This window comes from Typopeltis vanoorti, chromosome 26 (genome assembly GCF_054136105.1).
Source record: "Typopeltis vanoorti isolate ZY-2024b chromosome 26, IOZ_Tvanoo_1.0, whole genome shotgun sequence".
In the NCBI taxonomy this organism is placed as follows: Eukaryota; Metazoa; Arthropoda; class Arachnida; order Uropygi; family Thelyphonidae; genus Typopeltis; species Typopeltis vanoorti.
The window spans coordinates 29,601,932-29,623,794 of NC_143574.1; the positions used below are offsets into that span (position 1 = coordinate 29,601,932).

The 21,863-nt window shown below is 35.0% G+C and overlaps 1 protein-coding gene across 1 annotated transcript in view; it reads left to right on the top strand.

The window, feature by feature from the left end:
- The first annotated feature begins 277 nt into the window (after positions 1 to 277).
- LOC150092453 (transmembrane protein 127-like) overlaps positions 278 to 21,863 on the top strand; it is a 36,643-nt gene continuing 15,057 nt past the window's right edge. The window contains exons 1-3 of the mRNA XM_090414939.1: positions 278 to 587; positions 4,957 to 5,307; positions 15,780 to 15,950. Of these exons, the coding sequence (XP_090271065.1) occupies positions 5,022 to 5,307; positions 15,780 to 15,950 (457 nt within the window). The 5' untranslated portion in view covers positions 278 to 587; positions 4,957 to 5,021. The remainder of the gene's footprint in view (positions 588 to 4,956; positions 5,308 to 15,779; positions 15,951 to 21,863) is intronic.

Sequence of the window (21,863 nt, forward strand, 5' to 3'; positions counted from 1 at the left end):
ATTCAACTCCTCTTTCCATGCATTAGTTCCTAGTTGTCACTAAGCTTTTTATAATTACCGGTTCTATAGTAACACATATATCCCTTCATAGTTCCACATGACTGACGACAATACTGGTGATCACTTGATGATCACCCTTGCCAACTGGGGGCAGATTAAACGTTCCATTCACATTAGACGCACCTCTGACGATATGATCAGATTTGAGACTCGTACTCCTCGTGTTATTATTATTATTATTTCTATGTGCCCATCTAGATTAGCATGTGGCCACGTGGTGTTTCATGAGTGATACTATTGGCTGAAAACATAATCCACAATCACTTAATCAAATAACAAATATAATGCGTTTCCTGGTGTAGTTTTCCAAGTTATTACGTAATGTGTGATGACGACAGAGATTGTATTTTATTTCAAGAAAGTTTCGGACATTTTAAAAATATATTTTAATGCCGTTAAGTTAAATGTATATTTAAAATATGTTAACATGAATTACTAAATAGCACCAGCGTTTTGGATAAAGTGAAATTGGAACCGGTGGTGTGCTGGTGACCATGAGTTTAAAATACCTATACCAAGGGATTCAAGTAAGTGGAGAAACTTAGTTATGGTAACTTCAAATGTCACCCCCCCCCAACAATATAAATAAAAAAGTCCAATATATTCACTTCCAGAAACACAAAATTGTGACACATGATGTGTGTTATGTGGAAAAAGGATGCTATTAAAACGACTTTTTTTAAAAAATAAATAAATAAAATACATCAAAATTTTGTTAAGAAAGGAATTATCGATTGATGATGTTTGCTTAATTTTCAAAATTAACCACTTTATGACAACTATGTGGGGTGTTGCTAGAAAATGAATATCCTCGAGTACTTAATAAAGGAACAAACATGTAACTACTTGTGAATTGAGATTTATAAAACGACACGCATTTTTAGGTATGGGGACAATGTTACATATAGTTCTAATCATTGATTAACGGGGGGGGGGGAGTAACCTTTTTAAAAAAAAAAATCATCAGACTTCTATGGAGTCAAAAAAAAAAAAAAAACTTGGTCCCGGAGGACCTATCGTTACATAATTCATCAAACCATGCCTAAAAGTCGCTCTGACCATCTCCACTCTCTCATGTAGTGTATAATCACTTTTTGTGCAGAAAACGTACTCCACAGTGTCCTCTTATACAGCTTCCAGGGATGGCCCGTCACCCCACTCAAATCATTGTATAAAACACCTCTACCACATTAATCTTATAAAAACTACCTAACAACTTGTACATCTTATTACAACCCTGCTAGATTCTGCAATTTTTATTTGCTCAACTTTGTTGATACACCTTTCAGATATATATCAGCAATCACATTAGTTAATAATCTCTGGGCCCTTTCCACTATATGTTTGTCATATGCAAACTGAGTGATCAAATCTTAACACAGTAATCCACATGTGATCTAATCAAAGCCTTATGCAGTGAAATCGTAACCTTCACATCATTGTCAGGTCTGAAAGTGTACCATGACCTTCAGATTCGTTATCTCCTTCACCTCCTGTAAGACATCCAAAATATTTTTCATGAGGAAGAAAGTATTTAAAAAAAAAAAAATAAATAAATAAAATAAAATAAAAAAGCTTGACCCCTTGATTGGCCTATTGCCATGTAGCACTAAGTTTTGAAGTATAATTTTTTCTGGGAATTGTTGTTATTTAGAATTATGGCTGAAGTAACTGAGGCCATTGTATTCAATTTGTTAATTATCTATGTACTTCTGGCTAATTTGCCTATCTTATGGCATGAAAAAAATATAAAGTTTATGGGAAAAAAAGGCTTCCCGCCCCTCTGTATGAGATCAGATACTCACTTTCAGTTGAAAAGTTTTCTGGAAGAGTGTATCATATTTTGTGAAGGATAGATCATGCTTCAGTAAGTTGAATTTTATGTTGGAAGTGAACATTCAATGTGATTCAGAGAAGCATTGTGTCCCCAAATCCTTTTCCCTTTGATATTCTATGATTTCATTGTTTGGCTTCCTTCTTTTTTATTACACACTACATGATTTCATCTTCATATCAATCAGTTATATATTTGGTTTAATCCTTTATCCAAGTGTAAGCAAACAAAGTTTGTGCCTGAAGTTCGTAGTAGAGGTTCGGTGTAGTGGTTGAAACAGTTGTAGGTGTCCTTCTGTGATGAGTCTTAGGACTCCTTGGAGGTGTCACGAATAATAATAATAATAATAAAGTATTTTCAGGACTGGGGCAACTCATGGCAAAGGTGGTATAACTTCTCATTGCTTATGGATATGCTGGAAAGGGTACAGAGAAGATTCACAAAGGTAGTCAGTGGTCTTTGGAATGTGGAGTACGAGGACAGATTGAGAGAATGTAAGTTGCAGAGCCTCATGAATAGGAGGAAGGGGGGGGATATGATTGAGACATATAAATTGGTCAGAGGTTGTTATCAGGTAGACATGGAAGACATTTTTAATAGAATTGGAGAGGGAAGTAGAACAAGAGGCCATTGCTAAAAACTGTATAAGGAGGGTGAGCACAGGAGTGAGAAGCAGGAGCTTTGCATGGAGGGTAGTTGGTGAGTGAAATGCATTGTTTGAGTGTGTTGTGGATGTGGATACATTGAATCAGTTTAAGACGTGGTTGTATGAGCATTGTGTGCAATAGTGAGTACCTCCCACGATGAGTCTCTGACTCCATGGAGGTCGGGTGTTGATAATAATAATAACTTCTGGAAATTTTTAATATGATCTTAACACACAACTTCACTTTTTCTAACAGTCATTTACATGGCTGCCAAGAGAAATACACTCTCTGCGAATGTCTCATGCCTATTTTTTTGCTGTTAAGTTTATCCAAGATTTGCTTTATGTATGTTCTTCTTTTTATGTATATATAAAATCTGCATAAATATATATATATATATATATATATATATTTAGTACATATATATAGCTTAATCCATATTAGTGTAACAATATATACGACTAATTAAAAATTCCAGTATTTTTTAAAATAAAAAAATCCTTTATAATAATAAAAATAATCTGTAAAAAACAATAACACAAGAGAGCCATAAAACTGTCAGATGATGTCAAAGACCCTAGTTTCTAAGCATTTGGTTTCTAGTTTCTAAGCATTATAATATAATTATTATAAATGGTCAAATGACCAGCATCCATTATGAGCGATATTTCTAGTTCACAGTGCATACAAACTAGAAATATCGTTCATAATGGATGCTGGTCATTTGATCACTTATAATATAGCCACGTTCTTCCTTTAGCTTGCAGAACTATGGTTCTAAAGAAAGTACAAATTTCTTTCATTCTCTTCTGTCTTGAGCTCATTCAATCCAGTCCAGGATTCCCATCTCAGCTGTCTTTTTTAATGTTATCCTCTAAACATTGCCTCGGTCTTCCTCTAGGTCTATCAGGCCTCATCTTGAACACTTATTTAGCCATTCTCTCCTTACCCATTCTTTCCACTTGTCCAAGCCATCTCAGTCTGAAAGTTCTGATTTTATTATATAGAAGGGGATAGAGAATAGCTATGTACTTAGTACATTATATACAAGCAAGAAGAAATTATATTCTTATCTTAATCCTTTACCCAACCAAAGTTTGTGCATGAAGTATCTTCAGAAATATTCTACTTGTATATAGAGGCTGTTGACTTCATATCAACCTCCTAAGTATTCCATAATGCAAAAACATTATAGGAAAAGCAACTACTCAGACCATTTTCAAACTTTATTGAGGATTTCATTTTTACAATATCTTCAAGATTCTAAAATCTCATGAGTGACCTAAAAAATGCCACTCTCTCTCTCTCTCTCACACACACACACAGCTCAAAAAGTTCTCAAATATCTCAATGATCTTAGCTCCTCTCAGAACACTGAGCCAAAATTCAGCCCCCCCCCCCACACACACACAGTCACAGGCAGGTCCATTGCCATGCCAAGCCCCAGCTCTATACGTAAGCAAAAGCTCTGCACAGCACCAGCAGTACACAAAGACCTACTGCTCTGCCAGAACAGGAGAGATGTCCTTCCAAGGCAGCTCTCAGATAAACATACATGTCATCTGTAGGAACCATACCCAGGAAGGTACCATAGTTAAATCAATGCAGAAATCACGTTTTCCATATACAAGTAGTAAAATGGTGTATCACTATATTATTAAATACTCCGGATCTGAGTGGTTGTTGAAAGTTAACCACTCACCACTTGCAAAGTATGTTATGCTTGACAAGAAATTATATTCTTACACCTTTATATTTTACAACCCAGTTGTTAAACTTTCTATATACAAGTAGACCAGTTGTGAAAATACTTTACATTGAAACTGTGTTTGCTTTTACTTGTGTAAGGGATTAAAACGAGAATAAAAATTCTTGTTATGTATAATATACTTTGTGACTTAGTGATAAAACTTTCTACAGGAGAAGTTTGTCTCCTCCTCTGTGTGGGTGGGTGGATGGATGGATGGATGACCAGCTATTTGTGTTTTTTATAGACTTGAGGAAAGCTTCCAAATAACATGCCAGTTCAGTTTATCAGCAACAGTTGCTGTGCCTATAGCCACTGGTGTGTGTGTGTGTGTGTGAGAGAGAGAGAGAGAGAGAGAGAGAGACTTGTGTGATGGTGAGGAATGCTGATGATGAAAGGAAAAAAAATCTCGAGTACTAGTTTTCATAATACAATACCAGGGTAGATCATGAAGGGTAAGATGATGAAAACTGTCAAGTCAGCACTTTACAGTTTGATTTTGGAATTGTTTATTTTATTTCTTTATTTAAAAAATAACAGAAAATTTTTAATTAAACTTCATTCAGTTTATAAAGTTTTAATCCAAAATTTTTATGCTTTGGGCTGCTTAATATTCTTTAATGTAATTTTTCAATTAAAAAAAATTGATTTACTTTATTTTTCCATAGAAAAGACAAGCTTGCTCTTATGAGAGAAGAAATTTATAGATGATCAAACAACTGTGTTAAATCCAATGTATACCATCACACCTGCTCATATTTGGATGCAGCGCAGGCTGCATGTGAAGGAGAGAGAAAGAAATATACCTGCAGCATTATTAAGCATAGTGGTAATTGCAACTTTGGCCACTTCTCTTGCCCAGCCACGTTGGTTTTACCTAAAAGGGGGAGGTTGTACTCAGAAGTATATCGGAGTTCAGGAATTCTTTTATATTGGATATTTTGAAACAGTAGGACTTCCAGAGAATCTAATAAATGGGCAAAAGTCTGAGTCTCTTGTATATCATGGCCTTAATAAAGGTAAGTTTTCATGCTCGCATTGTAATTACATTTAGTAGATTCCGAGAATAATTAAATTTTACTTATTGTTATTGAAAATTTTAGCTGTAATATATATATATATATAATAAGGGTAGGATCGTGAAAACTGTAAAAGTCAGAGCTGAAACTTTGGAATTGCATATTTTTGTTTCTTTATTTAAAAAATAACAGAGGATTTTTAATCAAACTTTGTTCAGTTTATAAAGTTTTAATCTGAAATTTTTGGATTAATGTCTATATTTCTTTAAAAATATCATCTCTTTCCCATAGACTCATGCAGTAACGTGTGATATCCAGCTAATTTTGTAATCTCTAGATAGGTCATCAAGCACTAATAATTTCTCTGTTGGTCCCAAGAAGTTCAGTTTTGTATTTTTGAAAGAATAACATTCAATGGAAAATATTTCAAATTATAAGCAGACTCTGACCTATGGAAATTTGACTTTCAGGCTTTCACAAATTATCTTGAAAGGGCTATGGAAAAAATTTAGAATTTAAACAAATTTAAATCCTGAAAATTTGCACACATCTAATGGCATTCTTTTGCAAGGCAGACAGCCCATGATGCATTCGTATACATCATGGGCTATTTACTGTTGAACATAGATGTGCTGTGTATTCGTACATTTTGATAATTTTTAGTATTTATATGTGCTTTGGTAAAATACAGTCGTGACTGGAGATGTGCTTTGCATTATGGGATACTAAGGCAAGTGATGTAAGTCATGTCACCTTTACCACGAGTTGCCCCAGTCCTGAAAATACTTCAGGTGCAAACTTAGTTTGCTTACACTTGGATAAAGGATTAAACCAAGTATATAATATATTGGTATATTTTATTTATAGTATAACCAAGTGGAAAAACTTTCAACAACTAGATGATGCTTTAGTTTGTTGTTAAGAGATTTATGAAGAGAAGAGAAGAAGCCACCGTTCAGTTATCTCTTAATTGCATAAGGAAGGTTGAAATTCCAAATTATTAATTTTTTTAATTTTTCTATTTTCTCATACTGTTTATATTGTATTATGTTGAACATAGGAATTCTAATTTGTGTGTGCATTCTGTGAATGTCAGCTTGGTTGATTGAGCAGTTAGCATATCTGCTCTCCAGTCAAAAGGCCATGAGTTCAAATGGATGCTTGTGATGTTTTTCATACAGGCAGATATACATACACTCTCCCAAGATGGACTAGGTCATCCTAGGTGAGGTAAAGGCCTTCCTCAACAATGAGAGACATCAGAGTCTTACTTCATACCTTACCCTGTGAACAAAACGAACAGAAATAAGCTTTAAAACATGTTAATGTAATACTATATGCATGTACTGTAAACACATAGAAATAGTGTGATTAACAGGTGGCGTGGGTTAAATCTGACATGTAAAGTTTGCAGAATGAACTCTTAAGTCAGGGTCTGCCTGTAATCATAATCTGATGAATTTATTGAAACAGCCAGTACACTGTTGTTAATACTGGTGATTTGTCACCAGTATTAATAACAGTGTACTGGCTGTTCATTCTTAGTCTTGCTTGTTGGAGGCCTGAAGTGGCTTGAACAAGTTCTTTGTTTGGTCTCTAGAGCAGGATTTCTGGACTATATAAAAATTAATAAAAATAATATAAAATTGATAAAAATGGCAAAAAAAAAATACTTAAAAAAAAAAAAATCTTGGCTGGGCACCCATGGCATAAAATGTACTATAGATTTATAATATAGATTTATAATAACCTTTCATGGATGGGAACCACATAAATATACAGTAAAACCCCGAAGTTATGCGGTGTGGGACCAACAAAAAGCGCATAAGTTGAATTCATGTAACTCGGGGTATAATTTTGCATGTAATTTATATATACAAACATACAATTGGGACCAAAGGTTTACAAAAACACCTATATTTTTTAAGAAATATAATCATAATTGTAGTTTTTTGTGCATATAAAAAAAGTTATTTCAATGTCGATGGTTTCATAAAATCTAATAGATTCGTCTGATGCCATTATGTCTTTTTCTTGTCATGCAAAATTTCCTCATAGCAAGCTAATGATTTTTTTATTCCTTGCCTTGTGGCTACAATTCGTTCCTCGTTAGAATCTATGTCCTCCAAAATCTGTAAACCTTTCTTTTATGATTGTTCTTACTGTGGATTCTTGTAGCTCGAACTTCTTTGCTAGCTCACAAATTTTCATTCCGCCTTCAAAATCCTTAATAATGTTGAGTTTTGTTTCCAAAGTCAATGTTTTTCTTTTCTTTCTAGCAGTAGAAGAATCAGACTTGCTTCATTTGGATGACATTATTATTTTTTATGTGATAAAATTTTTATCAAGAACATAACATTAAACAATCGCAAGGTTTGTAGACTATAAAAATCGTGTATGAATGGAGACCGTGCGAAACACGTCAGTGCTTGTTCACAGCATGTGCGACACTGGCGAATGCGGCCGGCGCCTGAAAGATACGACTAGTGGTGAGGCGTGAAGTGGGACGGGAATACGTACATATAAGAAACTGCTTAACACCGGATTCGCATAAGTCGGGGTAGCATAAGTTGGGGTATGACTGTATTTATATTCAAATTTATTTCAAATTTAATGTTTCATAGTATTATTCTTACTATTTTCCTGCATCCATGCACATTGTCTGGTTCTTCACTTTTTGCATTATCTTCAATGTTATGCTGTTTTCAGTCCCATTATGAGTTTTAGTACTAAATAATAAAAAGAAACAAATCAAAAACCCTGTAAGTAACTAAATTTGAAGTTCCACAAAGTATAGCAATAATCTTTCCTTTCAAGAATATTTAGCTACATTTTTTGATCAGTATTTATTATTATTATTATTACTATTTTATTATTATTATTATTATGCTTATTATTATAAGCATTTGACAAAGTTAAAAGAAACGTATTATTTAACATATTAAAAGAAATACAAATACCAAATAATATCCTAAAAGCTATCAGAAGTATATATGAAAATAATCAAATACAAATAAGATTAAATCACGAGCTATCATATACTAGAACAGGTGAATTCATTTAACTCCCTAGGATGCATGATCACATATGAAAAAGATGTAAACGTAAAATTGCAAAATATTTAAAAATAACAGGTGTAATTAACTCTATATTTAAACCAAACTTAGTTCAAAAACAAACCAGACTAAAAGTATACAATACATTAGCCCTACCAGTCTTAATGTATGGAAGCAAAATCTGGACAATAAAACAAAAAGACAAACAAAGATTAACAACAGCAGAAATGAAGTTTATGAGAAAAACTGCAAAGTATACCCTATTTGATCACAAAAGAAATGAAGAAATTATGAAAGAATTAAACCAAGAACCAGTAATTGAAAAAATTAAAAAATATAAACATAAATGGATGGAACACGTTCAAAGAATGAAAACAGAAAGATTACCAAAACAAGCCATTAGGAAAAAGAAAACCAGGACGTCCACTTAAACGATTCAACGATGACTTCTAAGGCTGGAACAGGCCATGCTAGGCCTAAATCCTTGATACACATGATGATGATTATTACTATTACATGACACCTCCAAGGAGTCCAAGGACTCATCATGCGAAGACACACTACTCCACTACAACTCGCTGTCTTCCTTACTTAATCATCCAATTACATTACATAACACTACCATCATCAACACAGCGGCATCTATTACACACCACTAGTATATATTGTCTGTCTATTGTGCGTGATCTTGTATAGTTCACCCACCGATTTGAGGTCCCTCGACACTACTGCGCATTTCAGAAAAAGGAGAATCCATTCCGATAATAGGGTAATTAGTCCGTATAGTGGAATGAGTTGTTTATGAAAAAGATGTAAACTTTTTTGTCGGAAAATTAACTTCTCTTTTATGATTATTGTAGTTAACTATGTTACTTGTATAACAGTTGGAAAATTTTACGTATAAAGCACATGATTTCGCGTGTTGGCGACCAATTCGGACGTCCTTGATTTCTTTCTCCCCTTCAGCATGAACCGACTATTCTTGGAAAGATGCGAAGCAGGGACCTGCAAACGGTGGGTGAACTATAGCCAATTTGCCTGTATGCTGGATGAAAAACCAGAGTTTCCAGGAGAAAAAAGAAACCTTGTTACCTCCATATGAGATTGTATTTATTTCAAAATCGAATTTGTTTTCAAAATAAATTTTAATTTATTTTGAAACTTATCAAGGAAGGCTACATGCACCAACTGTCATACTTGAATAATAATAATAATAAAAAAAAAAACTTAAAAAATTTGAAAGTTAAGTTGGTTTTTTTTTTCTTTATTCATTCCCCCTATTCCTATGACTGTAGCCTGTGTGTTCACTGGGCCAGTTTGCCTGCTTGTGGGATGAAAAACCCCAGTGTATCTGGGGAGGGGGAAACCCTGCTGTCCACACCCAAGATTGGCTAGCTTGGTTATGGAGTTAAATATAGAGAATTTTATATATGAATGAAAAAGTGAAGAAGACTGAAGTTAATGATGTCTGAATGAAAGAGGTAATGAAAGATTCATGAGTGGCATTGTATAGGGATTAAGATATTAGAGGTGTGGTGAATGAGAAGATGCACATGGTTTGTTTTCCCAGGAGATAGAATGATTACAGTGATTGAGGTGTCGGATATGAGGAGTAAGCGAGTAAAATAGATGGTAGTGGAAGTAGGAACAAATGACTTGTTTGGAAACAAGGAGAATGTAAGACACACAGAGCAGCTGTGTGATAGTGATGGACGAACAAGAGGTCATCCCTGGAAATTAAAGAAGAGTGTGGTTAACAAGGGTGTGAGAACAAGGTTTTTTGCCTGGAGGATGGTGAATGTGTGGAATCCATTGCCTGACTTCGTTGTGAGCTCTTTGTCTGAATTCAAGAAGAGATATGACAGATATTGTTTTGCTAATTTGGGTCTCCCGCAATGAGTCTACTGACTCCATGGAGATACCCGTAATAATAATATCAGGAAGTTATTGAGAAGAATAAAAGATAAATAGTGTAATAGGAAAGGTAGTAGTGTTGAAAGTTTTTTCACTTGGTTAAACTATAAGTTAAAGATGCCAAGAAATTACATTCTTGGTTTAATCCTTTATCCAAGTGTAAGCAAACAAAGTTTGCACTTGAAGTTTCTTCACAGCTGAGCTACTTGTATATAGGGGCTAATGATTTCATATCACTTGCCTTAGTATTCCATAATGCAAAGCACACATTTTTAGCTATGTATAATGCTAAAGATTATGGGAAGGATTACTACCAAGACCTGTTTCGACCTTTATTGAGGTATGTTCAGGTGCAGGAAGACCTCTCTAAAAACTCGTGCAATCCCCTCAGATCACCCAACAATGATGCAATGCACTGATTGTGTTATGAATTGCCTGGAGAGCAAACAACATGTAGTGGTTAGTATGAGTAACAGAGCATACTAGAACCACTAATGAGAATGAGATCTAGAGCATTTGGAGGGTTATATAGTAATCTGGTGAGTATGTGAATGATTTATATGAGATAATTGACAATAGCAAATGCTTTAGCATGTCCACCTATTTTGGTACTATTTTTAATGAAATAAGAAGCAAGTTGGAGTTGCAAACATAAAAATCTCCAAGGGCTTTACTAGTTGGAAAGTTGGACTAGAGAAGATCAGCATATAAAGAAAGGAAATAAAAAAGTTCAGAATGGTTTATGGCATCAAAAACAGCAAATGAATTTGATAGAATGGGGCAGATGCTAACTTGAAAACTCTCTGACATCATATACATCTGAATAAATATATGCATGCATGCTATTTATTGAAACATCAGAATGTAATTAGGAAAAGTGAGGTCAATAGTACTTGGAGGATGAAATTTTAGTTTCTCTTATAAAATTAGATGTAATTTTCATGTTGAAAATGATAGTGAGTTGGAACTAAGATCACATATATATTTGTAACATGAATCCATAAGATTTTAGGAGGATTTGTCTTTTTTGCATATAATCAATTTCTTTTTGCTTGGCATTTTTGTGGTGGTTTAAGATGAGTCGCAGTTGGGCTGGTCATGGAATTTTTTTATGCAACTCCTACGAATGGAAAGTTATAAGCCTATAATAAGTTAGTACCATCAGTGGGCTGAAAATTTTTTATATTTTTTTTTAAATTAAATTTCTGTATGTGTGTGTATGTATATGTGTGTGTATATATATATATATATATATATATATATATTTGTATTTTTATTCATTTTTTACCTGATCTGAAAATCCTGCTCTATAGACCAAACATAGAACATTTTTGGACCACTTCAGGCCTCCAGTAATCAGGATGGTGGTCTCATGCTGGGTGATGAAATTCATCTACTACCTAAAGACAATTCTACCTGCATTTGTATGCATAATGGATTCTTGATGAAACTCATTGATCACTTAAATGTTCCTGGTAGCAGAGAAGCTTGGCCTTCCTCTGAGGAGTTCAAACACCACACCTTGACCTATGCTTAAATTATTTCACTCCTGGATGCTGTCTCCCTATCAGATGGTTTAATGCCTATTGGCTGGGAGATTTAGGGCTATTAATGGGCCTACTACTATAAATGCAAATCCTCCTAAAATCTTATGGATTCACGTTACAAATATATATGTGAGCTTATTCCAACTCACTACCATTTTCAACATGACAATTGCATCTAATTTTATAAGAGAAACTAAAATTTCATCCTCCAAGTACTACTGACCTCACTTTTCCTAATTACAGCTGCAGACCTACTGGCCTTCAATGAAGTTTGACATACTACTCATTGTGGTGGTGGCCAGAACATTATTTCCATGAGAGTTTTTTTTTTTTTTTATTTAATTTTTGAAGTTTAGCCCCTGGACACTACATTCACATAATCTCTGCACTATTGTTAGTCTTCAACCACCTTTTAGGACCAAGGTAGAAGTGCAAAGTTTTGAATCTTCAGAAGCAGCTATAGAATGCAGTGTATTCAATTGGGGATATTTTGATATAAATGGCATACAAGGAACTGAAATTTTGGTGAAAATTGTTATAATTATACCAGTAATCAGGAGAACTGCTATGTTATTATCAATTTATGGATCATGCTATCATTTTTAGTTAAATAACTTAAAACCCTTCACATTTTGACTTCGACTAATGCCAAGTTGATCTTCAGCAGTATATAAAATTTACAAAGGCTATTTTTCCATGACTACTATAAGCTGCAGGTTTGGAAACCAAGAAATGATCCATCTAGGCGTTCTGCATTTTGGAGTTGAGACATTGATGTTGTGTAAGAGTGTGATAATCTGAGACTTGATACTTTTGATAAACAGTGTTTAAGGAGTATTATGGTAGTAAGATGGTTTGACTTCAGAAATAATGATGAAATATGTCATTCGGGGCATTCGGTTGGTCAAAAAGATTATGTTGAGTGAGCCAGATGTTAGGAAAAGAGATAGTATCATGTGAGATAGATTGACAATATCAAACAACACCTAAACAGAATTGACATTCAGTGGCATGAATCAGCAGTATATGATCAGGACAAACACATCTGGAGCAGGAAGATATTCAATCTGGTCACATCTCCATGACTGTTGGTTGCTTGAGGAAAACTTTTGTGTGTGTATGTATGTATAATTACAACACCCTATTCAGAAAATCAACATGTTGTTGAAGTTTGTATTACTTTAACTCATGTTCCATTGTTATTAATCTGTATTACTTCTTTCACTTCCTGTCTGTTATTGTAGAACTGCCAGGAAGCCTAAGGGTTCTGTTTTCCTGGTATATGTCTTTCATTGCTGTTAAAGTTCATCGAAAAGTTATTTCTGGCCTTTAGTGCTGTTCATGTAAGAATAGGATTCTGTACAATCTTACTACAGAGAAGAAGGGGACTGGGTCCTCGTGTTGACTTTTCTTAATCCCATATTTCCACCCACCATTGCAAGTTAATTAGGTGACCATTCCCATTCAGATTGGGTTGTGTAATTGAAGCCTCACAAGCTTCTTTAAATTTTCTCTGAAACCATGTTTTGGTTGGATTAAAAAGTTATGTCTTTCCACTCTGTCCTGTTAAATGTTTCCAGAACATGATTGGAAAGAACTGTTTTCCCATAGTGATTAAACAGACATGGCATTTGTGTTCCTCTGTTTTGATTTTCACCTCAAAAAATCCACAAAAGTAATGTGCCACTTAAACCAGTAATAGAAGATATTGCGCAGTCTGACTTATTATGTAGCCAAAAAATTAGCAACACTCAGAGTTGGTAGGTCTTTCCATCTCTTACATTAAAAATACTCACTGTATATTTCGTAGGGAAAATTGTGACTATGTTCTTGATAGTGAAATCTCTTAGTCATTTTTGATATCAAATGTCAAATTTAATGACATAATTAATGGCACAATTCTTCTATTACAATATAAATTTCCACCTAAGATTATGGTCCTTTTTGTCCATATACTCCATTATACTGCTTTAATTGGCAAAATAATGTCTACCTTTTAAAAGAAAGTACTGCCTAGAGGATAGTTATCACTATCCTCTCTCATTTTTAACTTCTGTATGAAAACATTCGAACAGTTAGCATCAATGTGCATTTCCAAAACCAAAGGTCTGGCTTTGATACATAGATAATGTGTTTGTAATCTGGTCCAGATGTAGCCAAGCCATGAACTCTTTCCACAGTCATTTAAACAAGTAACACAAATACATGCAGTTCACAATAAAAATAGAGAAACAAACTCCTTACTGTTTTTGGCTTTGCCTCCCATCAGTCCGTCTGTCATTCAGCATGTATTACAAAACCTATAATTATTAACTAGTATATTCACATAGACTCTATCTACCACCACCCTACATAGAAATTAGGGAAAATCACACATTTAAGAAGCTACGAGTTTTCCTGCAATGAGCACAATATCTATCCCAATGGCTTAACAGGCCTTTAAGGCCCACAACCTTCCAAGCATGCTTGGATTTCGTAACCGAAATACAAGGATAGAATGGTCACTCCTATGCCTCAAGGTATTCTTGGCTGTATATTCACGGGGCCGGTTTGCCTGCTTGCGGGATGAAAAACATCAGATAAACTGGCGGAAAAAACCCTACTGCCCGCGCCCAAGACCGGCTAACTTGGCTATGGCTGAGGAAGATCCTTCAGCTCCTCACGTCTCCGACGGGAATCGAACCTAGGACACTCCTTCCCCAGGCATATGGTTACGAAGCGCAAAGCCACTAGGCTAACCGTGCAGACAATGAGCACAATAACAGAATTAAATTTTATAAAATCAGCCTTTGAAAAGTGAATGATAAAGAAGATAAAAATAAAGCACATCAGTGCTTTATTTTTATCTTCTTCTTCATATTCTGAAAGGTTTATCAGAAAAAAAAAGCAGAAATTTATGAACATATAATATCAAAACCTCAGCTTTACACATGCTATAAAATTAAAACATCTATTTATCATTTCAGTGGATCTTCTTGTCTCACTCACACATCTAGGATTATAAATTAAATGTACTTGCAATCTACCATACATACATATGTGAAACAGGATGCACAGTGAAAATCAGAAAAGAGGAACAGATGTCATATATATATATATTAAATAGATATGTCATTCAAATTTTAACTGCTGTAGTAAAACCATAAATTTATGTTGACTTTTGAGTTTTTGTAGGAAAGAACAACTACTACACTTTCTTAGCAATCTTCCCAATTTCTTTTTCCATGTATTTATTCACAATTAGAAGGTGAGATATTTTTAACTCGCCATTCAAAGGGTTAATAAAGATGGCAGCATTTTATTTTATTATTTTTATATATTTTATTATTTTTATTTATTTATTTAATTTAATTTATTTATTTTTCTAGCATTAATATTCAAATGAAATATTTTGTCATTAAGTTGGTTTCATTAATTATTTTAGTACATCTAACGTTTACCCTTGGTATCTCCATGGAGATCTGGTCCCCCCTGATGAGATATCAGTAAAGGTCGAAACCATTTTGTGTAGTGACCTTTACATAATGCTTAGCAATATACAGATCCAGTATACAATGAAGTGTGCAATGCATTATGAGATATTAGGACAATTTGATGCAGTCATCTGCTTCTATATACAAGCAATCTAGTCTTGAAAATACTTTAAGACTAGGCTGCTTGGTATTTTTGTTTAGTTTATTTTATCTGTGATTCCTTTAACTACACCAACAAACATTTTATTGCATATTCTATGAAAGCAGGTGATAGATAGATGTCCACAAATACAATAATCTATTTTACTCACTTTCATAGAGAAATGAAAAATTAAAATTATCAATTTATTTAAAATGAAATATAAATTTTTGCTCATGTTATGTTTCAGTTTTGGTATTTCAGATTTATTTAAATATAAACTTTTTATTGTGCTGCTGCAACTTAATTTATCTTATCAATGATATTATTTTTCCCATTTCAGAAATGAGGGACTGCATTACACCAATGGTTGCAAATATGTTGCGTGTTATCATTGCCCTCACCTTTTTTGCAGTCATTGCTAGTTTAATACAATTTTTCCTCGATACACTTGGAGTTATGCATAAGTGGCTAAAAACATTAAGAAGAAATGCTGTAGGTAGCATTCTTACAGGTAAGGAAAAATAAATTTTAGTATATAGTCTAGAAAAGGTATGCTGAAATAAATATGTATTTCAGGTTTACTGCCTTTAATACATGAAATATAAGTGAAATGTACAACAAATTATTACACAAATTGGTGCATACCATGTTTTCAAGGTATGCAAGACCACACCTAAGACTTTCATGTTGGCAACAGAGATTGCCAAACATTTCTTGAGCAAAGTGTACAATATCTAACACAGATTACAATTCATATCAGATGTTGTTGTTGTTCAGCTACAGTATACATTCAATCACTATTCTTCACAAATATTATTCTGATGTGTTGAAATCTAGCTAATTTGGAGAGGGCAAGTGATCTGTTCTTCTTGGGATCAGGTGCTGTTGTCTTGGTCTTCTCTGTACAAATGAAAATCAGTGGACTTTTACTCTAGCAAACACCATTATAAGAGACTCATTCACTATAACAAACTACCAAAAGCTCTGATCAAAATTCCATAGGCACATTGCTTTTCAAAGGAAATTCACTGAAACAATATGAGTTTGCTATAGTGAGAGTTGATTGTATTATCTGCTTGCATTATAGTGAACTTGTAAGGACCAAAGAAATAAGATTATTATAATTAAAGATTTTCTTTTAATGAATTTTCTTCTCGTCACCTCCTTGTTACAGTTGTGATGTGACCTTTGGTTTGGAAAGAACTCTGCTGCAATTCTTGTTGTATTGTCTTGTCAGAAACATTTGTTTGAAATAAAAAGTACTCTTCACACCTTATCCAAATGTGAGTAATCTTTCACAACTAGTGAAAGTCTCATGGCAGATTGTTTGTCCTGCAGATAAGCATGCCTAGAAACATAGTGATGTTAGACAAGAACATTGATGCCGAAGTCCCATGTATACACTGAATGCAGGGTATTGGTTAGGAATAATCAAAAACATAAGGAACTAGATATATGTTCAGGATCACCTAAGCAGAATCTGAATTTGGGTATAGTGTCTTAAACCTGACCGTGGGGAGGGGGGAATGTAAAAATTTTAAAAAAGTTGGGATCCTGAATTAGGACTGCACATAAGAACCTGACTCTTTCTTTTAAGGTTACACGGTGATCAGCATTCATATTAATTAAATTAGGGAAACAAAACACACGTGTTAAAAAGATTATTTTACTGATTAATAATAAAATAATAACTTTACGTTTCGACCCCTGTATTGAGGTCATCTTCAGAAGGATACATTCAGAAGTATAAGAACAAGCTACATGCTGTTGCACTCTGTACAAGTAAATTACATCTACGTTGTTAACTAATCTTTTTTCTTAGCCTGCCCTCTAGTGGAAAAAATAAAATAAAAGTAAAATAAAATAAAAACTACAATAAACTCTGCTAAAGTCCTCATGTACTAGAATTCTTCTGGAATTATACAGTTATATTACGATTATCTTCTTGATTTGTACAGGTTGCTATTGAATGTTCAAGGGGGGGGGGAAACACTTCACTAGGTCTTGTATTGAGATTTTTCTTTGTGGTTGCTAAGAAGGTTGTAGATGGGTCCTCCACATTCTTGGAATTGTTAGACCATCATTTTTATTCAGATTCGGATCATGTTTGAGCATTTCACATGCTTCCTTGAATTTCCGCTCGAACCAAGTTTTGGTGCGGTGTAGGGACTTGGTACCTTTCCAGTCAATTCTGTGGTATGTTTGGAGTGCGTGGTCAGAAAGGCCGGTTTTTCCAAAATGGAGGTATTTTATGTGACGTTTGTGTTCATCCTTTCTGATTGGGATGGTTCGCCCTGTTTCCCCTATGTACGGTATGTTACATGTGCAATCTATTTTGTAAACCTCTGAGTGGGCTAAGCGTGGCAGGAGTTCCTTGGAAGAATTGAGTAGGTGTCTTAATTTTGTCAGGGGTTTGAAGGTGGTTTTGACGTTGTATTTGTGTAGTGTTCTGTCTGTTTTTTCTGAAATGCCTCTAACATATGGTATAGCAATAGCGTTCTTGAAATCTTTTTTTGTTATTAGTGGTATCTTTGTGGAGGATCTTGTGAATGGTTTTTATACTGTATCCATTTTTTATAAAGGTATGTTTGATGGTCTCATATTCATGGTTAAGAGCTTGTTCAGTTGAACAAATGGTTTGAGCTCTGTGTTTAAGGGTGCTTATAACCCCTAGTTTTTGTGTTGGGTGGTGATAGGAAGTTTTGTGTATGTACTGGCCTGTGTGTGTAGGTTTGCGGTAAAATCTCAATACAAGACCTAGTGAAGTGTTTTTTTCCTTGAACATTCAATAGCAACCTGTACAAATCCAGAAGATAATCGTAATATAACTGTATAATTCCAGAAGAATCCTAGTACATGAGGAGTTTAGCAGAGTTTATTGTAGTTTTTATTTTATTTTACTTTTATTTTATTTTATTTTTTTATTTTATTTTATTTTTTTCCACCAGAGGGCAGGCTAAGAAAAAAGATTAGTTAACAACGCAGATGTAATTTACTTGTATAGAGTGCAACAGCATATAGCTTGTTCTTATACTTCTGAATGTATCCTTCTGAAGATGACCTCAATACAGGGGTCGAAACGTAAAGTTATTATTTTATTATTAATCAGTAAAATAATCTTTTTAACACGTGTGTTTTGTTTCCCTAATTTAATTAATATGAATAAGAACCTGAGATCAGCAGCCCAACCTAAGGATTACTTTAAGGCCACATCTCCCCTTTCTGCTGCAATTACAATATAAAATAAGCAATAAATGCTTGATAGGAGCTAGTGGCTGACATACTAATAAATCAATGATTACTAATAGTGAACTGTGTACATGAGGAATCACAACCTTGCATGTTTTTAATGTGTACCCCCCCCCCACACACACACGAGGTTGCAGCAGAATCTATAGCACACTAGTGTCATTTGTAGATAAGAATTAAGGGAGAAGGAACCTGTTTATATATATGTTTATATATATATCTTCTGGTTCCCATCTGCCATACGGCCACGGGAGGGTAGCTATATGCTACCATTCTAGGGAGAGATGATTATAAGCAAGGTGGTTTCCGTTGCCTTCCTTGCCGTAAGTATTTATGACTGTAACCTGTGTGTTCACGGGGCCTGTTTGCCTGCTTGCGGGATGAAAAACCTCAGATAAACTGGCGGAAAAAACCCTGCTGCCCACGCCCAAGACCGGCTAACTTGGCTATGGCTGAGGAAGATCCTTAAGCTCCTCACGTCGTGGACGGGAATCGAACCTAGGACACTCCTTCCCCAGGCATATGGTTGCGAAGCGCAAAGCCACTAGGCTAACTGCGCGGACTATATATATATAATATAATATAATTATTATTATTATTATTATTATTTGTCACCTCCAGGGAGTCCAGAGACTCATCAAGGGAGGACATCTGCTCTACAACTCTGTCTCCACCACTCACAATCCACCAACTGACTGCAACTACACTAATGCCATCTATTGCCAACCACCACAACTAGTATTTCATAATACTAGTGATAACATAAACTCCTAAACGAAAGCAGGCAAAAATAACCGTAAAAATAATAGTTTTTAAGAGGAGTAACATGGGAATTTTCCCAGAAATAATACCTATATATTGAATGCGTTTCTTACAACTTCTTTTTTGGAACCTTTATAATTTTGTGGAAATTTATGCTGCCTTCAACTTCATATAAAACAAAAATTATGATTATTATTAGCATCTAACCTCCATGAAGTCAGAGACTCATTGTGGGATGTATACACTATTGTACACAATGCTCATCCAACTGTTCCTTAAACTGTTTCAATGTGTCTACATTCACAGCACACTCAGCAATGCATTCCACTCGCCACTCTCCATGCAAAGAATCTTCTCACTCCTCTGCTCACACCCTCCTTATACAGTTTCTAGCAATGACATCTTGTTCTGTTCTCCCCCCCCCCACTCCTATTCTATGAAAAATATTTCCATGTCAACCTAATAACTCGTTGACTAGCTTATGTCTCTGTCATATCCCCACTCCCCCTTCCTCCTCCTATTCACAAGGCTTTGCAATTTACATTCTCTCAATCTGTTCTTGTACTCCACATTCCAAAGACCACTGACCACCTTTGTGAATCTTTTCTGGACCCTTTCTAACATATCCTCATCACCATGAAAACCTAGGGACCAAATCTGTGCACAATAGTCCATATGAGGCCTGATCAAGGCCTTATACAGTGGCATCATAACCTCTCTATTTCTGCATGTCAGGGTCCTCTGCATATTTTCCATTATCCAATGTGACGTCTTCACAACTTGTGCAATGTGGCCTTGAATTTCAGGTCCTTGTCCACCACCACTCCCAGATCTCATCTTCTCTACCTCCTTTAAAGTTTCCCCTCCAAGTGTATACTTTGCATCCCATCGTTGCTTACCAAATTTCAAAATCTTATACTTCGTAACATTGAATTGATCATTTCACTTACCCGTCCAATATCATTAATATGCAAATTGAACAAGTGGTCCCAAAACTGACTCCTGCTGTACACCACTAGTGTGACCTTCCTCTATCAGGATACTGCATCCTCATATACAACTTTCTGATACCTATCTGACAGCCAGTCACTCATCTAACTCAGACCTCTGTTATCCAATCCCATCTGTTTCAATTTATTTAACACCTTGTCGTGTGGCAGCCTATCAAAGGCTTTTGCAAAATCTAAGTACACCACTGTATACGGATCCCCCCCCCCCTTTCCAAGGTATTTGTCACCTTGTTTTAGTACATAAGCTAGTAAAACATGATCTCCCTTTAGCAAACCCATGCTGATAACCACAGCATGGGTTTGCTAAAAACTGCTGTTATCAACCCATTTCTGTATCAGTGGAACAATTCTATCTCCTTTCCACTCCCTTGGAACCTGTGCTGTTATAAAACTCTTATTAAACAGGATTTACACAGACATCACAAACATCCATGCCCACGGCAGGATTTGAACCTGCAGCCTTTGGCTGGAGAGCAAATACTCTAACTACTCGACCAGCCAGGCCGGCAACCACATCAACCACACTCTCACTGAACAACACTTTCTCCAAACATCTAACTCCGAAACCATTTAAATATAGTCCATCAGGCATATATATATTGTATTTGCCGGCGTATAAGATGCACTTTTTTACTTTGAAAATAGGTCTGAAAAACAGGGTGCGTCTTATACGCTGATACTCAGTTTTTTATTATTTTCATTTCTGGAAATTTTCTCTGTTCTGAGTTACGTGATTTCTTTATTGCTTCCTTGTGGTGTGTGTGTGTGAGATCATTCCAGTTACATAGAGCAGTGTTTCTCAAACTTCAGATATCCGCTTTCATATGATTAGTGCAGTATTAACAAAAGATCGTGCTACTAAATGACAAAGACAAGCCGACAGTCGAGTTGAAATGCTAATTCTCTTCAACCGAATTCCTTATATAATATATGAAACACATTCACTATATATTTCTTCGTTTTAACACGTTCGCTCAAACAAAACCATGTGTTGCACTGGCAACATATGGTTTTGCTTGAGTCATACAGCATTTTCTGTGGGAGTGGGACATGCGATTCATTAGTTAGTGCCGTTTTTATCCCAGTTGTCTCTAATTGCACTGTTTGTGGAGAAACATATTGCACAGCCTGCAGATATCTCTATACCTTATTCAGTGATACAATAGGAATGTTTTACGATCTCGAACTTCACAGATACATTGAATTTTATTCTATGCGTTAATGATGCATAGCCGAAAATTGCTACGGACCCTCTGAAAACCTTTCACATACCCTCCCCGGGGGGTATGCATACCACATTTTGAGAAACACTGACGTGAGAATTCAGTGGATACGCATGCGCTGTCATTGACGATCACAGCTGTGTCCTGTTCGTTTAAACTTTCTAATTGTTGTCGCAGTTG